Source organism: Chelonia mydas, chromosome 5 (genome assembly GCF_015237465.2).
Source record: "Chelonia mydas isolate rCheMyd1 chromosome 5, rCheMyd1.pri.v2, whole genome shotgun sequence".
NCBI classification, from domain to species: domain Eukaryota; kingdom Metazoa; phylum Chordata; order Testudines; family Cheloniidae; genus Chelonia; species Chelonia mydas.
This window is the reverse complement of record NC_051245.2, coordinates 96,505,236-96,528,180: the sequence shown is the minus strand read 5'-3', so window position 1 is coordinate 96,528,180 and position 22,945 is coordinate 96,505,236. Positions and strand designations below refer to the sequence as shown.

Below are 22,945 nucleotides of genomic sequence, written 5' to 3'. Positions count from 1 at the left end.
TCATTTTGTGAAAGAAGGATCTATTTCTGAGTTCATGACAAAATGCAAAAAAAACCCCCCAAAAACAAAAAAACAAAACCAAAACCAAACCCACCACCCTGGGTTCCAGTTTTGTTGCAAAGATTTCACACATCACTAGGCCCCAACCTTGCAACCTGATGGATGGAGCAGACCCCTCTGCCCGCACTGACTTCCATTTGTACAGAGTAACATTTTTCTGGATGTAGAAGGCCAATGCTAAGGAGCTGTGCAGGTGTCTGTTGACTGAGCAGCCACAAAAAGGCGCAGTAAGAGCTGCATAAAGGTGTCTGGACAGACTCTGCATAGCAGGGAGCAGAAGCCCATAGTGGGGATAGGCAAGGGCATGGACTGTAGAGCCATGTTTATGTGGGTCCACTAGCCCCAGTACCATGTACAATTGGCAGAGAGGGAGTGCAGCCACTATTCCAGCCTAATCCCCCTTCCCCAGCTGCTCCAGAACCTGAGAGTTTATGTGGTTTATGTGGGTGGAGTGTACTTCACCTCTAGAGGGAGCAGAAGTGCCAGTAGTTAGGTGTAGCAGCCATAGCCCTCTACCAACTTCTGCATCTCAGGAGCATGGAATGTGAATAGATTTGTTTTTAGTAAAATGTTAAGAAGCAAAGGTTCTTTGGGCCACTGACTTTAATCCCTTCCCTAACCACATCACAGTGACCCTCCTTCTCATCACGGGACTTCTGGAACCTGTTGTAACTATTCCAAACATCTGTTACAGGGGTGGCTAGGGTTGCCGCCTCTGAGATACAAAACACACAAATGGGACATCTGGGATGATCCTGAGGCCATAAAACTGGACAGCTGGCAGTGCTGACTGAGCACCCTTACAGATTTCCTGGGACAGCTACTTCCAAAGAGGGATGATCCTGGGACAACTTAGGCTGCTGGCAACCCTAGGAGTGGCTCAAGAACAAAGCAAAGGGCTGCTTCCCCCCCAGGACCTGAGTGCACACTTCTGCTATGCCTGCGGCACCTGCCAGCACGAGGAGCTTGGGAATGAATGGGTGTCCCTGTCGTGACAGTGCAGCCGATTTTTACAATATATATTTTAACTCTTTTTTCGCTGATGTGGTAAATCGCAGCTACCCAATGAGGAGAGGGAAGGACTGAAATCAACTCAGATTTCTAGCTGGTGTCAATTTGAAAAGAGAGGAAATGATAACGTATGAGCAGAGCAGATGAAACACATTGTACTCTGTTTCTCTCGAGAGCCCGGAAGCACAGGAGAAAATGTATTCTTTACGTCTTGGATTTATGGTGCCTGCTATCAGACCTAGGGACAGCTGAGGATACAGGCTAAGCTGCAGTAGCAGTGACAAGCACAGGGAGAGAAGCCAGTAGTACTCCTTCCATAGGCTGTAATCATATTACAACGTATTAAGGCACGACAGGTTATTCATCTTTTTGGACAGAGGTCAGATTTTTCCACCTTCATTTTAGTATGGCTAGTGAGGGGGAGAGAACGTATAGTGAGCCAACATTAATTTAAAACGATGTTCCTGTTCCCTCTGTCTTTGAATATATTGCCAGTGCCTTCTCTCACCTCTCGTCAACACATGAACTGTATGTCAGTGTCGTACCGTTACATACATCTGAAAGAAAAGTCAGCACTGTTTGCAGTGGAGCAGGCAGGGTTATTAATGTATTCTGAAACTCTGATGTTTCTCATGCTAGAAGATGTGCTATAAAATAGTCAAATCACTCCAGTACGTTTTAGCATTTATAATTCAGCTAATTCTGCCTGATTATTCCCCTGACAGTTAGAGCAGAATCAGAGTTTAATTAAACAAGCCATTTAAGGTGATCAGCTATGCAAAGTCTGAGAATTGTGGCAATTAATAATCCTATGTAATGGGGGTATAAAACTGTCTGGGACAGAGGTACAGCTAAGATCAACGTGCTGTGAGTGGGTGAGCAGGTGGGTGATGCTGCAGGAAACAAGATGGTGGTCAGACCAGGAGAATTCAGCAATGGAAAGAGAGTAAAGTGTTTAGAGAAAATCAGATCAAGTCAATGGCCATTTTTGGTGAGTGAAATGATGCAGGGTTGCAGGTCAAAAGAGGAGGGGAGGACAAGAGGCTGAGGAGCAAGGGGAGTATGTTGGAACGTTAGTTGTAAAAGTTCTAAATTTACAATTCCTTCCTCTACCTGACAGCATGAGAACTCTTTGCATTTTCTTCCTTGATCTGAAAGTTTGTGTGTGTCATCAGACTGATGTGGAGAAAAGCAGGAGCACAAACAACAGCAACAAAGTCCTAATTCATGTATGTAGGGCAATGGTTCTTCAAAGCACAAACACATACAGATCTAGTCAAAATTCTGAAACATACAGAAGTACGAATGTTTGCTTTGTTCTCTCTGTAATCAGAGGGTTTTCTCTGTGGATCAGCACAGTCACAGATACATCAACAACCCTATGACTGGGTGTGTGTGAAACACTTCTACAGCTACATCTCTGTGTCTGGAACTTATACTTCTGCCATCAAGCACTTCAACCGAACACATCTGTGTCCAAATTTAGATCATCAAACTTTGCATTTCTCATTTTAACCCCTCTAGTGCTACCACCTGTGACAAAGTTCCTCCTCTGCCTTGGTGGGTCCTGCACTTATTGGCAGATTTGCTTGCCTCGGAGATTCACGGCAGCCCTCACTTTGGCCACTTTTGCTAGTGGCTCAAACCTGCCGTCCACTCAGCTAACCTCATCACTGGCCAGCATGGGGGGAAACAGAGAACAATCCCCGCAGTCTCTGTGTCCCACCTAGTGGGCCAGGGACAGGCCAGATCCCTTTCCAATTTAGTACTTCCCTTCTGGTGTTTCTCACGGACCAGGTCAACTCCTCCTGTGTCTGATCAGGAGTTGGGGGGGATGGATGGAACCTGAGCCCACCCTCTACACCGGGTTCCAGCCCAGCGCCCTGTGGATAGCAGCTGTCTACAATGTTCGCTGTATCAGCTGCGTGACAGCTACAACTCCCTGGGCTACTTCCCCATGGCCTTCCCCCAGCACCTTCTTTATCTTCACACTTGAACTCTTCAGTCCTCCAACAGCACGCCTTCTCACTCCCTGCTCCTTGCACACTCCCCTACTAACTGATGGGAGGTCCTTTTTAAACCAGGTGCCCAGATTAGCCTGCCTGCTATAACTGATCCTAGAAAGTTCTTAATTGGCTCCAGGTGTCTTGATTAGCTCACCTGTCTTAACTGGTTCTAGCAGGTTCCTGATTGCTCCAGGGCAGCCCCTGCTCTGTTCACTCAGGGAACAGAAAACTGTTTATCCCGTGGCCAGTATATTTGCCTTCTACTAGACTCCTGTACCCCACTGGTCTGGGTCTGTCACACACCCTTTTGACCTGAATATATGGACAAACCAGTGGTGAAAATAACACCTACAGCAATCCTTTGCAGTTCTATAGCACCTTCCATACGAGGCTCTCAGAGCATTTTACCAACCTTAATGAATTAGGTCTCATAATTTCTTTGTGAGGTTGTACATAGTGTTGTTTCCTTTCTTCTTTTTTTTTTTTTTAAATAGATCAGGAAAGGAACACATAACAAGGGAGTGGCAGAGCAGAGGAATAGAATCTAGACATCCTGACTCCATTTCCTATTCTTTAAGCCATGTTTTTAAATCAACAGTTTATGAATACAAACACAAGGAATGTGCTTCCACAGAGAGCTGAGAATTTCAGAAATTGTATGTGGAGGGCCGGGGAAGTAAGATGAAGAGAGACTAATATTCATTTAAAACTGCACAGTAATTCGTGACCTCTTTCATCACATTGACTCAGGGACAGAATGTCAAACAAATATGATCTTGTTTAATTTTTAAAATGCTAAAGGAACATCCATTATTTCTTATGCTTTAGAGAGAAGGAGCGTTCTTTAGATGCCCTGACTATATACCAAATCAAGCTTCCTTCACATATTTTTCTACAAACAAAAAGTGAGTTAAATAGGTTAATGGTAAAATGGGAATTGAGTGGCATAGTGAATAAAATATTGAAGCTTTAACTCTTGGAAGCTAGTCTGAATTCTAAATAACAGACATTTTGATGGGTTTAGAACAGACATATTGCAGATTACTAACCCCAATGGAAACTAGAAGGTTACTATTCTCACACACTGTCCCACTTATTCTAGAAAAGTCAGGCATTGCTTCCAGGACATGTTTGGAAGAAGCCTTCTATAGAACTTATTTACAGGAGAAAGTGTGCATAGAAATTGTCCTGTTAGGTTGGTGCATTCTTTGGAAAGGTTCAGAGGACAATGAAGCAACAGGCCTCTCTTCCATGGATGGAGATATTTAGGTTCAGCTGCTAAGACTTTATCGTAGTGATGGCCCATTTGTGTACTGTTTGAGATATCTGTATCTTTTAGAACCTGAGCGCTCTATGATCTTCTTGTATGCCACCCTCTGGCAGCAAATTCTTGAGTAGTTCATTTCTCTGAGGGTTATACCTGAATAAATATACTCCTGTTTTTACCTCGCTTTGAGTCTGTGGTACATTTGCTGATCAATCTTGAGCAAGAAAAAATCTTTATATGTATCTGTAAAAACAAGTCAAGCAAGTTAGCTCCACACTGGGCTTTCATTGGAAGAGTCTTGGCCCATAATGTCTCTTTCACACACCTGTTAAAGAACTGTAAAATTGGACTGGTTTTGGAGCAGGATTTAAATATGGAAGCCATGAGCAGGATTAAGGGTTAATCAAAGAGATCTAGAATTGAAGTTCTGGTGCTTTAAGGGAGTAAGACTCTGCGAAGTAAATGCTCATAGCTGTAGGTACGGGAGATATATTGTTTGAATGTCATTATTTTAAAGAATTTTGTCTGCATTCCTCCCATGCACTGCTTTGAAATTGACCCAGTCAGCAGCTATGTCTCTGCTTTTAACTGAAACTGAAAACACTAGCTTCAGAAGCAGGAGAGGATGGAGGGTTCAGGTGTTAGGACACTATCCTGACACTCAGAAGATCCAGATTCTATTCCCTTGCTCCGCCACAGACTTCAAACTCCGCTCTTGCTTTTTAAAATATCACCAATAAACCCTTGTATTCCATGGGTATGCAGATTATTTTGCATTACAAAATGTGACTGTGTATATATTCCATATTTTGACTGATAATGAAATCAGACTGGCCGAGGCAGGAACATTACCCCCAAAATAGCTATGAATTATTACCTTCCAAGCTGCTTAGCAGTCCTTTGAACTACTGATCAATTAGCAATTGGAAGAGACTAGTTAATAATTATTATAATACATTTATGGTGTTGAAATTTATATTGCACTTTACAAGCACTGGACTCACTCCTGCAGCACACAGCATGGGAATAGACTGCTGTGTCCATGCACAGCCCTGCCTAAAGTGCTTGTACAATGCCTAGTTTAACAGGGGCTGGTCCATGATTAGGTCTCCTAGATGCTATTGCAATACAAATAAAATGTAGTAAACAATAGGGCTTTGTGCAGGTGCAGCAGTCTCTCTGGGCTATAGATAAGAGATATTACCTGCCCTAAAGATCTTATAGTCTACATACGAAAGACAGACAAACAGAGGAAAACAGATCAGGACAGAGATGGTGAGGATGAGAGGATTACTGATAAGTAGAGGAAAGGAGAAGAAGGGATTGCTTGAAGTGTTGGGTTTTCGTGAGGGAGCTGGAAGAGGTAAAGAGAAGGTGTCTGGAATAATTATTTATTTAAGATGCACCCATAAAAGGCCTGGGCACATATATAAACAATGAACACACACTATATTAACTCGACAATGTCCCAAACTCTCCCACATTTATAGTTTCAATAACTGGCCAGTTTCTGCATCACCTCATGTAAAACATTCCCCCCTACCCACACACAGTACCAGTTTTCCTAAGTTTTCATTATTGAAGTTCAGATAAACAAGATAAATAATAGAAAATGGTCTCTCCTGAAATGTTTGTTAATGCTCAAGAGACATAGGGTGTATTAGCAAATCTGTACTTTAAGTGGCAACAGAAACTGTTTAGTTTAATTTAATTTTCTCAATTGTAATTTTTGTCACAGAGTATGTGGGGGAAAAAAGACCATGGTTTCTACTAGATCAAAACCACTTATTATGAGCTAACATCATTTGAACTAAATGTATGTATATCAGATAAAATGAAAGGGACATACTGAATGTAATTAATGGGTCAGAGATTTTACTTAGCACTTCAAAGTTTCTTGAGTTAACAAGGAGTATCTGTTATGGGTCTTTAAATATTAATAGTGGGGCAGCAGTAATGGGATGGGGTAACAGAGGTTCATGAGACCATCATAATTTCATACCCTAGCATATACTGCAGGTTGACATTCTTGTACCTTTTGCATATAGGAATCTCTCTCCCCTCTCCCTTTTTTCAAGTTGCCAAGCAACTGCTGTAATAAAAATACAGTGATTACCTTGCAAATTGAATGGCTGCTTTTTTCTTTTTTCAATGCACATTGTTTCACTCACAAAACTTATTGGAATTTATTAAACGAAAATAACTAAAATTGCAACAAACTGTTTCTTAAAGACCTAGTATTCTAATTCTGCCCTCATTGACGTCTATGGCACAGCCAAATTGATTTTAATGAAAACAGGCCCAGACCTACAACTAGCCTACAATTTTGAACAAGTAAAATAAGTGTGTCTCCAGAAGACAAAGGAACCAAATAAGACTGGCAGGAAATAAAACATATTGAAAACCACTATTAGTCAGGTCCTGCACCCCTTATTTACACAGGTAGTCCTTACTTATTAGAATAGTCTTAGTGAAATCAGTATGGCAACTGGTGTAAAGAAGACCTGCTTATGTGAGTACAGGTAGCAGGAACAGGCAATAAATCTCATTGAAATCAGTGGGACTTAGGCACATGCTTCAGTGTTTCCTTGAATGGGGATAGATTTAGCTACATGCCTGTACCTAAGATCTAGTTTCTGCAAAGTGCTGAGTATCCTCAACTTGCATTAAAGTTAATGGGAGTTGCAGTGCTCATCACCTCACAGATTAGTTCCCTCACATTAGATGCAGAAGATTAATTCAGAATCAATTAATTTCATGTTAGAAATCTCACAGAATGTTTTGATGGACTAAAGGCCAGTTGTTCTAGCAACCAGTAAACTACTAGCTGCCTAGAATAGCTGCTTTCCTTCTTCAGATCTTCATTGCCAAATTATATGCTCAATGGAGCCGCCATAATCCTCCCGAAAATCAGATTTTACTGTTCATAAATATGGTACCTCCTCTTCCTGCTCCAGTACAAAAAAATGCCATCAGCTATCAAGAATTTTAGCTGAGATAATTTATTCATTAAACTTGTTTTTGAAATCTGATTTTTTTTAAAAACAACTGTGACTAAATATATATTTCAACCTTTGGGGAAAGTGCCAGAGGGAGGCACTTCATCTCCAAATGTTCTTTGTTAAGTATGTTTTCCAAGATGACAACAGCCTTCTTCATTTCCATCTATCGTCTTTCTGGGTCTTCTTGTCCCATCACTATTAGCTCTTGTTTTATCTGAAACAGATCCCACATTTCATTGTCTCAAATGACTCAGCTATCTCATTCGATACTCCCTCAGCTTTTCCATGATGGTGGCTACCTGCATCATAGCTTCTACCGTTTCATTGCGTAATCTATCCTACCAAGAAAGATTTCCTTCTTGGTCTGACAAAATGGAAATCTCCAAAGATCCCCAAAGGTCTCCATTCATGCAACAATTATGAAGGAAATAAATTAGATCTTTTCCATGGTCTGAATGGAAAAGAATGAGCTACATCACTCACTGGCATCTGAGTTATGTAAATAACAGATGGGCTGCACCTAAATACTGGATCTGTAGAAAAATTTGGATCTGGGTATGAATGTGAATTTTACAACAAGAGACCAGTACTCTAAATCTTTACATTTCTGAGTTTTGGAAAAGTTTGGATCCATCTCCGGTTGAGAGAAAAGCCAACAAACAGCCAGTAAAATCACAGTACAGAGTGAACCTCTGTTCTGAACTCAGCTCATTGTGCCTGGGTATTCCAGCATGATGCACTGATTTGTTAATGTTAGAAGAACAAATGGCACAACCAGCTTGTGTGCCAAGTGTCAGTTTGGAATGAACTTTTGTTGTCAGATTATACACAATGGAAATAAGGGGGATTATAATGGCAACCTAGCTCCAGTCTTTATTATAGTAGCACAGTGGTTACCACTAAAGTAAATGAAAACATGACAGGCAAGAGGAGAAAAGAATGTTTCATTATTCGTGGATGTCAAATAGAGATGGGATTCTCTTGTTTCCCTTTGGCAAGAGACTAATTAAATCTTATCCTGTGGCTCCTTAACTTGGAAACGCGCTCCTGCGATTCACAAATCAGTTTCTTCTTAGTAGGCTCTGGCTTGCATCCACTATCTATAATTTCTTCCTTACATGAAATCTTTTTATAATGGAGTAATATTACAGTGGTGCCATTCAGTCAGCTAAGGCACTGTCAGCATTTTAAAAAAATGCCACTTGAAACACTCAGGGGTTTTACGTCAGCCATAAAACGTCGTTGGTAGTAGTAATAACATTTAACCTTTACCAGCATTCATGTGTGTGCATTTCTATGTTACTTGTCGCCACAGGATCTGTGGGTACGTCTACATTGCAATGTAAGCCCAGAGCTAGTAGAATTTGAGTTTGCAGACCCTGGATTTGTTAACCTAGGGTTTGAGTATCTATGTTTATTTGTAGCTCTACATTAAGAATGGTTGAACCCTGGGTCCCAGCCTGGGCACCAGCATCTACACTGCATTATGGGGGCTTGAGTCCAACCACCCATATCCTAGGTTTCCTAGCCTCCTCCCATAATATGGCTGTTCTAGCCCTTTGTTCGTGGTGCAGGGTAGGAAAACTTGACTGTCCAGAGGACAAAGAAATTCAGACTGTGGAATTGTGGACTCCCAGAGCACGAGTCCAGTGGGGCAGCGTCTATACTGCAAAGCAATAGGACTTGAACTTTGGGTCCCAGTTTGACTCAGGCTCAAACCCTCCACCCCCTTGGGATCCTGGGTCTGAGCTCTGGGTTAGTGGCATTTGTGTGTAGATGAAGGGAGATTAGGCTTGAGCCTGAATTCAAAAGCTGGGTTTATATTGCAGTGTAGACCTACCCTGTGTGCCTATATTTCAGCATAGAGGCTCCAATCCAAGGACCGCTGAAGTCAGTGGGACTCTTTTTGTGTTGGTTTCAATAAGCACGGGACCAGGCCAATTGTGCTCTATGGGCCAAAGCCTGTTGCCATTTAAATCAATGGAAAAACTCCCCCTGAGTTCAATGGAATAGGATTAGGTAAATCCTCAAAGTGCTTTACAAACATTAACTAAATAGTTTTGTGATAAAATCTATCCTAGAAGAACCTTGCAAAGGAGTGGACTAACAGTCATTAAGAAAAGTGTCTGACCTTATGTACTTGACAGAGTCATAAAAAGTTAGAAGATTACTGGCTAATGGTGCTTTTTGGCACTCAGGGTCTGAAAGTATCACTACTTTCAGACCCTGCTCTGGTCAACTCTCCTTATTGCAATGCTTTGGGAATCCCAAAGCTGGATTTTTCAGACTTCATGCTAAGTGTGTAGTTGCTGAATTTCTAGAAAATATTTCCAGCCACTTTATTATACTTTTATTCTACACTAGTGCAATTTAATCGCACTTCTGAAAATGCTCTGGTACATGGAGTCATGCACACCTAAGCTTCCAGTTCAACAAAACCTGCAGATCAGAGAAGTGGAATTTGTTCTCCACTTTGAAAGTGCATGTACACATTTAAATAGATCACTCTGCTCCCAAGCATGTCCTCGGTAAATGAAATTACTTATTAGCAAATGAACATGTAATCACACATGTAATCACTCATTTTGTAATGGCACATTCTGAGCGCATAAGGCAGCAGAGGCGTCTGGTTAGAAGTGTAGTGCAAAACAGCCAAAGTGAAAGTCTCATTCCCTATGGGGTAGGGAACTTTTGCTGAGACTGAACTATTCTCCTGTTAATACAGTTTTGTTTTTTTTAAGAGCATATGCATTGGAAAAGACAGGCTTTTGAAAGTGAAATATTTTTGTTTTTGTTTTTGGTGGGTTTAAATGGCAGAAGCTTGTTTGTTTTTCTTTTTTTCTATTGTCTCTCTCCATCTGTACTTCAGCTGTGTCTGTGACTTTCTCAGTGCTACAGCATATATTCCTGCCTGTGCCCATTTGTGTGTCTGTTTGCTTGCAGGCGCACTATAATGAAATGAGCCTCTTCAGAGCCCTACCGTTTGCTCCTTATGAATTCAGCAAACACAAAGTGCATCTATGACCTTAAGAACCTCTCAATGCCCAGTGGCAAGGGAGTTCCCTGGTCTGTAATAGTAACGTCTGACAGGCCTGAGAAACTCACTGCCTAGCACACTGCTTTCATAGTGTTTATCCATAAAGAATATCATGTAAGCTGTTAAATGAAAGCCAGCATCACACTGATTATAAATATTGTTGTGAAATGTATGTACAGATATCATGTAAAAACATATAAAGAAAATATGTTCCTGAAGTGTGACTCCAGGCAGGGTTGACAAACAGGTTGCTGACAGACAAAGGATGTATTTTTGTCAGTCTGCCTCAGTTCAAATGTAAATTAAGCACCATAAGCCAACACAATAGAAGCCCCCTATTTCCATATGAAGTTACCACACCAGAGCATAAATCGAGAGTCATCCTGACTCCAGGGACACAAAATGGATTTGGGGATATGTAAGGAGAAGGCAAAAGGACACTTCTTTATCTGGCACTTGGGGACATAATCAGGCAGTGTGATTACATTTCTTGAAAATGGGATCCCAACGAGCCTTGGCTGGAAATGCTGCAGGAAGGCTTTGGGTGAGAACAGACAGCTTCTAGATTGTTGCTTAGCCTGTTAATGTTAAGTTTGGTTTCTAGAAAGTGTGTTATGATTTTGTTTTATACATAACCTTTCTATTTCCATTATTGTCCTTACACACTCTCTCTTAAATCTTACCCTTTGATAATACACTCATGACTGATTTCACTGTAAATATATCTCAGAGCTGCGATGTTATACAAGAGCTGATCCTCAGTTAAATCAAACAAGTTGCTATGTACACTGTGCCATTTGGGATGGCAAACATGGTACTTCTCTCAGTAGCCAGTAACAGGGGCTGGATATCAGAGGGGAACTCCAAAAGGGGTCTGGGACTGAGGTGAACCTGCTGTTAACCTGCAACACAAAGTGAGGGCTATCCTTGCCCCAGATGAGACCTCTTGGGTAGCTAACAGACTGGCAGTGTTGGGGAGCTGGCACCTAGCTAAGCACCAGCAAGTCTCTCTCTGGCTGGAGGAAGGGGGGTAACAAGATGACTCTCAGCCCTGGACATCCTGAGAAAGCATCACATCATCTAGCCAAGTGAAAAATGGTGAAAAAAAGGAACTGTGATCTGTTTATGCTACTTCTGAGCTCCACTGAAAGGGACAAGCCCTTATAGCTTCCTGCTGTTTGTTCTGGACAAATATTTGAGTACCAACCTAAAATCAGTTTATCAGGCAATGTTTTGTCTTAAGCATAGAGTCAGGAAGTCAGGCAGGAAAGGAGCTGGAATAGATGTGGAAATGGGGAGCAGCAGGGGAGAAAAGCTGGCTGTGCAAGGTTGGTGAGGTCTCCACCCACTCAAGGGACTATATTGTTGAAGTCATTCAATACCTCTGTCAATATTATTCTGCAAAAGTGCGACACACTGAGAGTCTTAAAAGGAAGTCATTAACTTAAAAATCACAATTTTGTCTGAAGATTTTTTAAACCCATCATTGTTAAAAGCAACACCCTAGATTACTATAACTGAAAGATTAGACACAAAAGTTAATCTATTTTTCTCCAGTTTGTTTACACTGCATTTGACTGCATGTTATGTATAGTTTTACAGTGACTATGGCAATGTTTTGAAATCAAGATCATAACATCTCTCTGTATGCCAACTGCCTCCCTGCCTCCAACTGTCTCCCATACCAGAGAGGCAGTTGCAGCACTTCAGAGGTGGCATAGGTATATAGCTGTAAGGAAATCTGTGATGGGAATCAGAAATGGATCTGAACAAAAATCCCAGATTTAATGCCTGAATCCAAACTTCATAGTTAGCTCTGTAATGGTCTGTTTGGTCTTATCAAAACCCAGGATCTGAATACTTGAGGGTATGAAATCCAGATCTGAATCTGAACCTTCCCAAAGTCCTGAGTATTTAGATTCCATCATTTTTACTAGAATTAAGATTGAATTGTGAATTTGGATCCAGAATGCTGGTTCATGCCCACTCTTCTGTAAATGCACACTAGTATTATTATAATATAAACTGTAATAAAAGTATTATAATATAAGCAAGGGGTGGGGAGTGAGAATTTGGTGAAGTATGTACATTAGTTAGGAGGATTTCAAAAACTCAGAGTAGGCTGCTCTCTATTATGACAGATGCCTCAATAGGAGTGTTGAGAGACTCTAGACTTGCATGAGGCTAGGCAGAGCTAGAGAAGTTCTTAGCATACCAACAAATGCCGCATACAAGTGTCTGAAGGGTACACTGAGTATCACAGTAATGGAGTAGCCCCTTTTCTTATTCCTTCTATGTATGTGTTATGCATATTTTCTATCTGGCTGTTCTCAGGGTTCCTGCTAATCTCATTTATCTATGTATTAATACTGAGTACAGTATATTCCCATTTACCTGAAACCCTATTATCCGAACCTCCTCATTACTGAATCCCTTCCTTGTCTCTCAGCATGAGGCACATGCCCACTGCAGCGGATTTGGCTAATGCAGAGGTTCAGATAATAGTGCAGAGATGAGGAGGCGGCGGAGGACTAGCCTCCAACCGCAGGGGAGGCCATCCTGCAGCATGGCAGGGAGCCCTCTGCAGCTGCACTGTCACAGGAGTGAGCAAGTGGGGCCATGACAGCGGTGCTGCAGAGAGCTCTATGATGCAGGGCCAGCGACACCCTAGCCCTGTGGTCCCAGCAGGGCAGAGCAGAGCCCTGGCTGGAGGGGAAGGGGTCTCTGCTCTGCCCCAGCAGGACTGCAGCCTGCCCTCTGTGCCTACAAGGGTTGGGTGTCACCAGCCCTGCAGCAGCAGAGGGAGCCCTCTGCAGCCCTGTTATCACGGAAGTGTTTGAGTGGAGCAAAGCAGAGACCCTCAGCCAGGACTGCGAGGATTATGACGACAAGCCCACAGTTGCAGGGTAGGCCACTCTGCTGCTGAATGGCTCCTGCCCTCTTGATAATCCGAACTCCTGATTATCTGTCCCCTCATGCTATTTGGGTAATCAGGAGTTGAGGGGAATACAGCGTGAAGACTAGGCACCAAAGAATTCCAGGGATGCCTCTACTGATGTGAGGTGTGTGATGGTACAGCTGACCTTTATAGTGCTTGCAGACAGGATTTAAGCAGCTATGTGCCACAAATGGCCCCAGAGATGTAAAGAAGTATCACAGTATTCATGGGCATGCAAAGATGGATATTTTCCTATCACATCGTTGCCTAATTCTCCATCGTGTGGTCTAGGACAGCCCTTAGCTACAGCAGGGCTCTATGGGGCAGCCTTTATGTGCAGCAGCCTCTTTTGGCCTCTGGAATTATCCCATACTGATAAAGAAAAGCCATGCCTGCCAGGTTGATGAGAAAGAAAACAGTATAAAAGCTGTGCGACTTAACATCAAACAATGTGACTGGGATTAAGGGATTTTTTAAAAATTCTAATTCCCTTATATTAATTCATGTTTGAAGTTCCTTTTAATCTCTGCATTTCTCACAGGCATAGTAAAATGCACAAAATAAACTTGTTAAAGGATACTCAAAAATTTGCTTCTGCTGTAAAATGCAGGAGGAATTGAAATACCATAAAATGTACATCATCCTTCAGAATATGTGTGTGTTAAATCTCCTCTTTTACTCTCTGTCTGTTTATTATATCCATTCTTTCTATGGCAGGCTTCTCTTACACCATCTATGCTGCCTTTTCTTGGGCTTTCCTGTCTCTTCTCTCTCTTCTCTTTGACCTTGCCTTTCCCTTTTGCTTCTGACCTATTTCTTTTTTTCCTCCTTCACTGATATTCTGTTTCATTTTGTGATCTTTCTCCTTTTTGGTGTGTGTGTGTGTGTGAGTGCAGTAGTGCTTGTTTTTTAGGCCAAATGGTTCCCTCCAAAAAATAGATGTTTTCAGTGAGAGCTCTGTTTTGATCCAACAGGGAAAAACTGGCCCTCACCCAGTTAGAGTTAAAGTATTTCTGCCAGAGAAGCTTCATTATCTGCTTGCCTGTAGGTTTTGTGCTCTGCAAAGTTGATCTGGGTCTTCCTAAGGAAGCTGTTTCTGCCAATGATTGGCAAGTGGTGCTACTCGCAGAAGTGGAGATGCAGTAGTAAAAGGGCAGCAGAATAAGGCAGTGATAGATCTGGCAATTCCACTTACATGTATTATAGTTGGCATCTCTGTAGTTTTGCTGTAGGAATGGGACAACTCTGCTTGGCAAGCAGGTAAATGCTTGGCAACCATAAATAGGAGGGAATGGGGGGCAAGTATTTGTGGAATACTGACACTTTAATCGTCAAGGTTGTAGCTTATGTACAGTATCTACAATAATGTAATGATGAGATGACAAGCACAAATGTTATACAGCACAATTGCAAACCACTGCTACATGGGTATTCATAGGCAGCACTCCTGCTCGGATTTTCAAATGGAAATAAGCAGGCTCAGCAGGGTATGAAGCTGCTAGTAACTACAGAAAAATAAATGTTTTTTTTTTTAAATCAAACTGTACCCGTCTTTTTCAAAAGTGCTGATTTGAGCAAAGTATTGCAAACTGTCTGCAACCTGAAATTGCAGGAATTTATACATTCGGACTGATGTGAATCTACAATGGATTTTAGAGGAAGGATTGAGTTATAAAATGAAAGTCTCACGTCAGCCAGCCTGTCAAAAATCAAGGCTAATAGAGTTTAGTACATGCAGTCCATTTAAATGCCTAATAATAATACCTAGTCCTAATATTTCACTTTCCATCCGTAGATCTGAAAGCACTTTACAAAGGAGATAAGCATCATTAGCCCCATTTTACGATGGAGAAACCAAGACAGAGAGCAGTAAAGTGACTTTCCCAATAGGTCTGGGGCAGAGCTGGGAACAGAGCTCAAGTCCTCTGAGTCCCTGTCCAGTGCTCAATCTACTAGACCACACTGCCTCCAAGTTTTTAGCAGTTTTTAGGCTAGTAACTTACCCAGTATTTAAAGCGTGGTTCTACTCTGAAAAGTTACTTTGTAAAAGTGGACTTATGGGGTCCAATATTTATGGTCTCAATGATTTCCATATTAAATGTGCTCAGTTTATAAGTAAAAATATTTTTCTAAGGGACAGCCCTATACACTCAAGCTGGAGTCTCGGAATCAAGCTCTGTTCTCTCCTTCTCACACATCACCACCTGTAATAAAGGTTCTACAGGCTGAATTAAGCCTAAGTGGCACTTGTGCAACCCCATGTCTTCAAATTGCGTTCTTATTGACAGTTGGGCAGTGCTTCTCTTCAGTGGGTTTGCACAGGTGTAACTGGTAGGAATTTAATAAACTATATGGCTGATGATACATGAAATGGGGTAACATTGGTCTCCTTTTAGCTGTGTTAGGCTCTGCCAGGGGTAGAATATACACAGGGAGCAAATCTGCTGGGTTAGGAGCGTGCATTTTTAAAAACAGTCACTTCTTTAAATCAGTAACGTTCAAACCAAATCATCCACAATATTATTGTGATTGTATTTATGATTACCCAACACTTCCATTACACATTTTTGTGAACCGTTTAAGGTTTGGGTATAATTTGGCCCATTCTGTAAAGACACTGACTTCATTGGGATTGTACAGGTGTAAATGAAGGCAGGAATTGGCCCTACATTGCTATTGATTCCAAATACCAGCACCATTTGCTGTTTTGCTGCAGGTTACTCTTACCCATTACCGTCCACATGGCGTGAAATATATGGCACGGAATGTATGAATTCTTTACTGCTTGGTTATGACTTGCAACAAGAATAAATGCTAAAAGCCCAAGCTTGCTGCCTTAATGGGAGCAGAGCTCTCATCAGCATGAATGGCACTTTTGTGTGTGTACAGATGGTGTGGATGGCAAGACAGCATCAACAAGTGCTCTTCTGATTAAGATCTATTAAAGACATTGGCAGGCTCATCTTGTCGTTTTTTTCAGTCACATTATGGACATCAGATAATATGCATAACACCATTCACAAAGCAAAAACAGAGAAGCCACTTCAGCGCTCATACAACAGATAAAATGCATGATGTAAATACAGCACCTAAGTTGATGAGTAAATAAGACTAGAGATCAATAGAAAGTATTCCAGGAATCAAAGGGAAATGAATGCACGGGGAGAGATTTTTCAAAGCTGCCTTGGGGATTTGCACACCCAGTTCCCTGAGCGACATTTGAGAATGTCAGTCATGATGAGGAACTGCATTCAGGTCCCTGATTTCAGATCTAGAAAACCATTCACATACCAGCTCCTTCTTCTTCATGCACTCCATGAGGATTATGAAGAGGTGCTGTGCCTGGGTTCGAGTGTAGGTAAAAGTCTTCTGGATAGTAACTAGTAACTGGTCCCTCAAAGACTCATTGATAAGTCTGAAATTCAGAAAAGCAGAGAAAATGCAGAAGCATGTCATTAAAACTTGCATTGAAAAGGATTGCAATGTCAAATGAATGGCGAAAGAGGTAAGAGTGAGAAAACAAAAGTGTGTTAAAAGTTTGATCTTTTTGCACAGAACTGAAAGGCAGAGATTTATTAAAGAGTCATACAATGTTATGCTGAGAAAACATGCTGCCCTGAACACAGTGAAGTGGTCCCTCACTTCTGAGATTTGATTTCAATTCCCAGATATCGCCTGAACAGAAAGTCACTCAAGGTTACCAGCTATGGGGGATTTCTTAATGAAAGCAAGTTGACAGCCTGGCTTTGATGCAGACTGGGATGTCAGGATGAGCTGAACACACAGTTCTACCAATGGGCTCGCAGAGCTCAATGAAGGGGTCAGCTGGTGGTGCTTTGGGGACTCTCTTTTTTTGCCAATTTTTTGTTTTTAGTGAATATTTTTGTTGTATTTAATGAATCATACCATACCATATACAATTACACCAAAACAGCTACCATAATTCCCAATATTAATATTTTACAACCAGTATTTTAAAAGGTAAGTTTTTATATGTTATTATATTGAATGCCATTTTTTTGCTCTGGTTAAGTCTGTCATCTATGAAACCAAAACGAGCATGGTAATGATACAAGTAAGTAGCCACAATAAGCGAAGGATAAGGATAAAATTTCCAAAGCGCCAAGGGTATGTCTATGTTACAATAAAAGACCCATAGCATGGCTCATGGGTGGCCCTGGTCAGCTGGTTTAGGGCTATAAAATTGCAGTGTAGATGTTTAGGCTTTGGCTGATGCCCCGGCTGTGAGACCCCACAAAGGGGGAGGGTCTTAGAGCTCCAGCCTGAGCCTGAACGTTTACACTGCTGTTCTTAACCCTGCAGCCTGAGCCAACACATGTGGGCTTGGAGATACAGTGCCATAGGTTTTTTATTGCTATATAGACATAACCTTAAGTGACTTAGGAGTCCCAGTGGGACACTTCTGAAATGTTTATCCTTAAACACCATTTGTCAGTTCTCCTGCTGAAGGCTCCACCTTTCAGATGAAATTTAAAACTGAATTATTGACTACTTGTTTTCACTGGATGTCCTCCTGGCATTTTTTGCCAGAGTAAAGGTGTTGATTCCACTGTTTACCAAGTTCTAATGTCTACCTCCATTCCATTCGCAAATTCAATTGCATTCCTTTTCTCTTCCTGTCTTAAACTGTGTTTTGTAGAGCATGGATCTTTCACTGTTAAAAGAGAAGCCACATTCTACGCTGGAGGTGTTTACATTTCAGTAGCTGAGGGAGTAATTCATGTGTATCCTGTGTGTAAGGTTTACAAAGTGCTTTGGAATCCTCTGAGATAGAGTGGCTTAAAGGTGCAGTGTAAAATTTACCCATTTAGCTGGGATTTTAATGAATTACCATCAAGCCACAGTGAGGACTTGCTGTATGGCAGATAAAGGCACTGTAAAATCATCTGTACGGAAGACTTAAAACACCACCCTACACCGGAAACCTACTGACCGCTCTAGTTATCTACATGCCTCCAGCTTTCATCCAGACCACACCACACGATCCATTGTCTACAGCCAAGCTCTACGATACAACTGCATTTGCTCCAACCCCTCAGACGGAGACAAACACCTACAAGATCTCTATCGAGCGTTCTTACAACTACAGTACCCACCTGCTGAAGTGAAGAAACAGATTGACAGAGCCAGAAGAGTACCCAGAAGTTACCTACTACAGGACGGGCCCAACAAAGAAAGTAACAGAATGCCACTAGCCATCACCTTCAGTCCCCAACTAAAACCTCTCCAGTGCATCATCAAAGATCTACAACCTATCCTGAAGGACGACCCATGACTCTCACAGATCTTGGGAGACAGGCCAGTCCTTGCTTACAGACAGCCCCCCAACCTGAAGCAAATACTCACCAGCAACCACACACCACCCAACAAAAACACTAACCCAGGAACCTATCCTTGCAACAAAGGCCGTTGCCAACTGTGTCCACATATCTATTCAGGGACCACCATCATAGGGCCTAATCACATCAGCCACACTATCAGAGGCTCGTTCATCTGCACATCTACCAATGTGATATATGCCATCATGTGCCAGCAATGCCCCTCTGCCATGTACATTGGCCAAACCGGACAGTCTCTATGTAAAAGAATAAATGGACACAATTCAGATGTCAAGAATTATAACATTTAAAAACCACTCGGAGAACACTTCAATCTCTCTGGTCACTCGATTGTAGAAAGAATAGTAAATATGGCAGGTGACCGGCTTGGCTTAACAGTGAAATCCTTGCTGATCAAGAAGTGGAAGACTGGACAAATGACCAGGGAAGAGTATAAAAATATTGCTCAGGCATGCAGGAGTGGAATCAGGAAGGCCAAATCACACCTGGAGTTGCAGCTAGCAAGAGATGTTAAGAGTAACAAGAAGGGTTTCTTCAGGTATGTTAGCAACAAGAAGAAAGTCAAGGAAAGTGTGGGCCCCTTACTGAATGAGGGAGGCAACCTAGTGACAGAGGATGTGGAAAAAGCTAATGTACTCAATGCTTTTTTTGCCTCTGTCTTCACAAACAAGGTCAGCTCCCAGACTACTGCACTGGGCAGCACAGCATAGGGAGGAGGTGACCAGCCCTCTGTGGAGAAAGAAGTGGTTCAGGACTATTTAGAAAAGCTGGACGAGCACAAGTCCATGGGGCCGGATGCGCTGCAGCCGAGAGTGCTAAAGGAGTTGGCGGATGTGATTGCAGAGCCATTGGCCATTATCTTTGAAAACTCATGGCTATCTGGGGAAGTCCCGGGCGACTGGAAAAAGGCTAACGTAGTGCCCGTCTTTAAAAAAGGGAAGGAGGAGGATCCTAGGAACTACAGGCCAGTCAGCCTCACCTCAGTGCCTGGAAAAATCATGGAGCAGGTCCTCAAGGAATTAATTCTGAAGCACTTAGAGGAGAGGAAAGTGATCAGGAACAGTCAGCATGGATTCACCAAGGGCAAGTCATGCCTGACTAATCTAATTGCCTTCTATGACGAGATAACTGGCTCTGTGGATGAGGGGAAAGCGGTGGACGTGTTGTTCCTTGACTTTAGCAAAGCTTTTGACTCCGTCTCCCACAGTATTCTTGCCAGCAAGTTAAGGAAGTATGGGCTGGATGAATGGACTATAAGGTGGATAGAAAGTTGGCTAGATTGTCGGGCTCAACGGGTCGTGATCAATGGCTCCATGTCTAGTTGGCAGCTGGTATTAAGTGGAGTGCCCCAAGGGTCGGTCCTCGGGCCGGTTTTGTTCAGTATCTTCACAAATGATCTGGAGGATGGTGTGGATTGCACCCTCAACAAGTTTGCAGATGACACTAAACTGGGAGGAGAGGTAGATATGCTGGAGGGTAGGGATAGGATACAGAGGGCCCTAGACAAATTAGAGGATTGGGCAAAAGAAATCTGATGAGGTTCAACAAGGACAAGTGCAGAGTCCTGCACTTAGGAAGGAAGAATCCCATGCACCGCTACAGACTAGGGACCGAATGGCTCGGCAGCAGTTCTGCAGAAAACGACCTAGGGGTTACAGTGGATGAGAAGCTGGATATGAGTCAACAGTGTGCCCTTGTTGCCAAGAAGGCCAATGGCATTTTGGGATGTATATGTATATGCCAGCAGATCGAGGGATGTGATTATTCTCCTCTATTCGACATTGGTGAGGCCTCATCTGGAGTGCTGTGTCCAGTTTTGGGCCCCACACTATATGAAGGATGTGGAAAAATTGGAAAGAGTCCAGCGGAGGACAACAAAAATGATTAGGGGCCTGGAACACATGACTTATGAGGAGAGGCTGAGGGAACTGGGATTGTTTAGTCTGCGGAAGAGAAGAATGAGGGGGGATTTGATAGCTGCTTTCAACTACCTGAAAGGGGGTTCCAAAGAGGATGGATCTAGATTGTTCTCAGTGGTAGCAGATGACAGAACAAGGATTATGGTCTCAAGTTGCAGTGGGGGAGGTTTAGGTTGGATATTAGGAAAAACTTTTTCACTAGGAGGGTGGTGAAACACTGGAATGCGTTACCTAGGGAAGTGGTGGAATATCCTTCCTTAGATATTTTTAAGGTCAGGCTTGACAAAGCCCTGGCCGGGATGATTTAGTTGGGGATTGGTCCTGCTTTGAGCAGGGGGTTGAACTAGATGACCTCCTGAGGTCCCTTCCAACCCTGATATTCTATGATTCTACGATTACAGACTAAAAGTTGCAATATGACAACAAAAAAACTTCAAAAACAGACTCCAAAGAGAGACTGCTGAATTGGAATTAATTTGCAAACTGGACACCATTAACTTAGACTTGACTAAAGACTGGGAGTGGATGTGTCATTACACAAAGTAAAACGATTTCCCCATGTTTATTTGTTCCCCCTACTGTTCCTCACACGTTCTTATCAACTGCTGGAAATGGTCCATCTTGATTATCCCTACAAAAGGTTTTTTTTCTCTCCTGCTGGTAACAGCTCACTTAACTGATCACTCTCATTATAGTGTGGATGGTAACACCCATTGTTTCATGTTCTCTGTGTATATAAAATCATCCTACTGTATTTTCCACTGCATGCGTCCGATGAAGTGAGCTGTAGGTCACGAAAGCTTATGCTCAAATAAATTTGTTAGTCTCTAAGGTGCCACAAGTACTCCTTTTTTTTTTTGCGGATACAGACTAACATGGCTGCTACTCTGAAACCTGTCAATATGAAATGTGTTCATAAGACTGTTTTTCTAAATAACCAAAGCGGCCTAATGTGTTGTCCCTATTGTTCTCCAAAACTTAATCTCCATGAGGAGGACAACTACTATCCGAAGATCCATTTCTTCCAATATGAATACATTACCAATACATTCAAAGTTCATGCAATTATGTAAAATTTGTATTATCCAGAATTACTTGGTACCTTCTATTATGTTATCGGATAATCATGCTTATTTTATCTAGGCCATCAAAGCTGTGGTTTCAGATATGATGACTACCACAGAATATCTTGACATCTTCTGAATTTGTTAATTTCTCAGCTGGCACCTGAAAAATATAGTCTATTACAGCAGTCCTGACTTCGGCAAGTCTTCCACTTACCTCAGTGCTATAGGCTGCTTTTACAAATTGGAATAATATCATCATTCATTACTAAAATGTCATAACTAACTAACAGTTTCAACTGATGATTAATTGTATCACAGTATATTGCCTATGGACTATATCTGGAATAACTTAGTCTTTACTTATACAAAACTCCTATTGAAATCAGAAGTAAATAAGGACTGTGGGATTTGGCCCTACGAATCTTTATAGAGAGGATTCAGCAGTACCACATTAACAATCAGTGACCTCATCATTGTTGCACATGCTTATGCTGATGGTGCGAAAGTAAATGCCATCATATCAGTAATTATTAATAAATGTTAACAAATTTACAGTTAGAGGTATTTGTTTATTCCAAAAGAAATCAGAACCATAACATCTGGGAACCTTCGTAGATTAAAAATAAACAAATACCAAATGTCCTAATTCCAGGTTTCAGAGTAGCAGCCGTGTTAGTCTGTATCTGCAAAAAGAACAGGAGTACTTGTGGCACCTTAGAGATTAACAAATTTATTTGAGCAAAAGCTTTTGTGAGCTACAGCTCACTTCATTGGATGCACGCAGCATCCGATGAAGTGAGCTGTAGCTCATGAAAGCTTGTGCTCAAATATATTTTATATTGTGTTTAACTGTTTATATCCCACACTCTGCTTGCAGATTCTTTCCAGAAGTAGACAGTCACTGAATAAGGAAGGGAAGATTCAAAGCACACTCCGCATTGACTGCATCCAACCAAGAAGCCATATACAAGATTTGCTTTTGGCAAGTTGAAGGTTTTAGAAATTTAAAGGAACCATTTTTAACTTAGTGCAAATATTAATACTTAAATAATGCCTTAACATCAAAATGAAATAATATTGCATGCAACATCAACCAAGGTTCTTGACAGCAGAGAGCCTGATAATTGAAACCATTAATTATTTGTTCTGGATGCAACATAGTTATTCTTAAATACCTTACAAATTAGTGGGTTCAGTAATTTAGAAAATGTATCTTTTGAAATCTGAAAGACTCTATCCTAAAGCAGTTTGCTCATTTAAAATGTTATAGTTTTTTTT

General features: G+C 41.7%; 1 protein-coding gene across 6 annotated transcripts in view; it reads right to left on the bottom strand.

Moving 5' to 3' along the window:
- Positions 1-22,945, bottom strand: part of TRPM3 (transient receptor potential cation channel subfamily M member 3) — a 592,300-nt gene that overhangs the window by 95,530 nt on the left and 473,825 nt on the right. For all 6 annotated transcript variants that reach the window (XM_037903066.2, XM_043547000.1, XM_043546999.1 and 3 more), the window contains exon 8: positions 16,613-16,736. In XM_037903066.2, the coding sequence (XP_037758994.2) occupies positions 16,613-16,736 (124 nt within the window). The remainder of the gene's footprint in view (positions 1-16,612; positions 16,737-22,945) is intronic.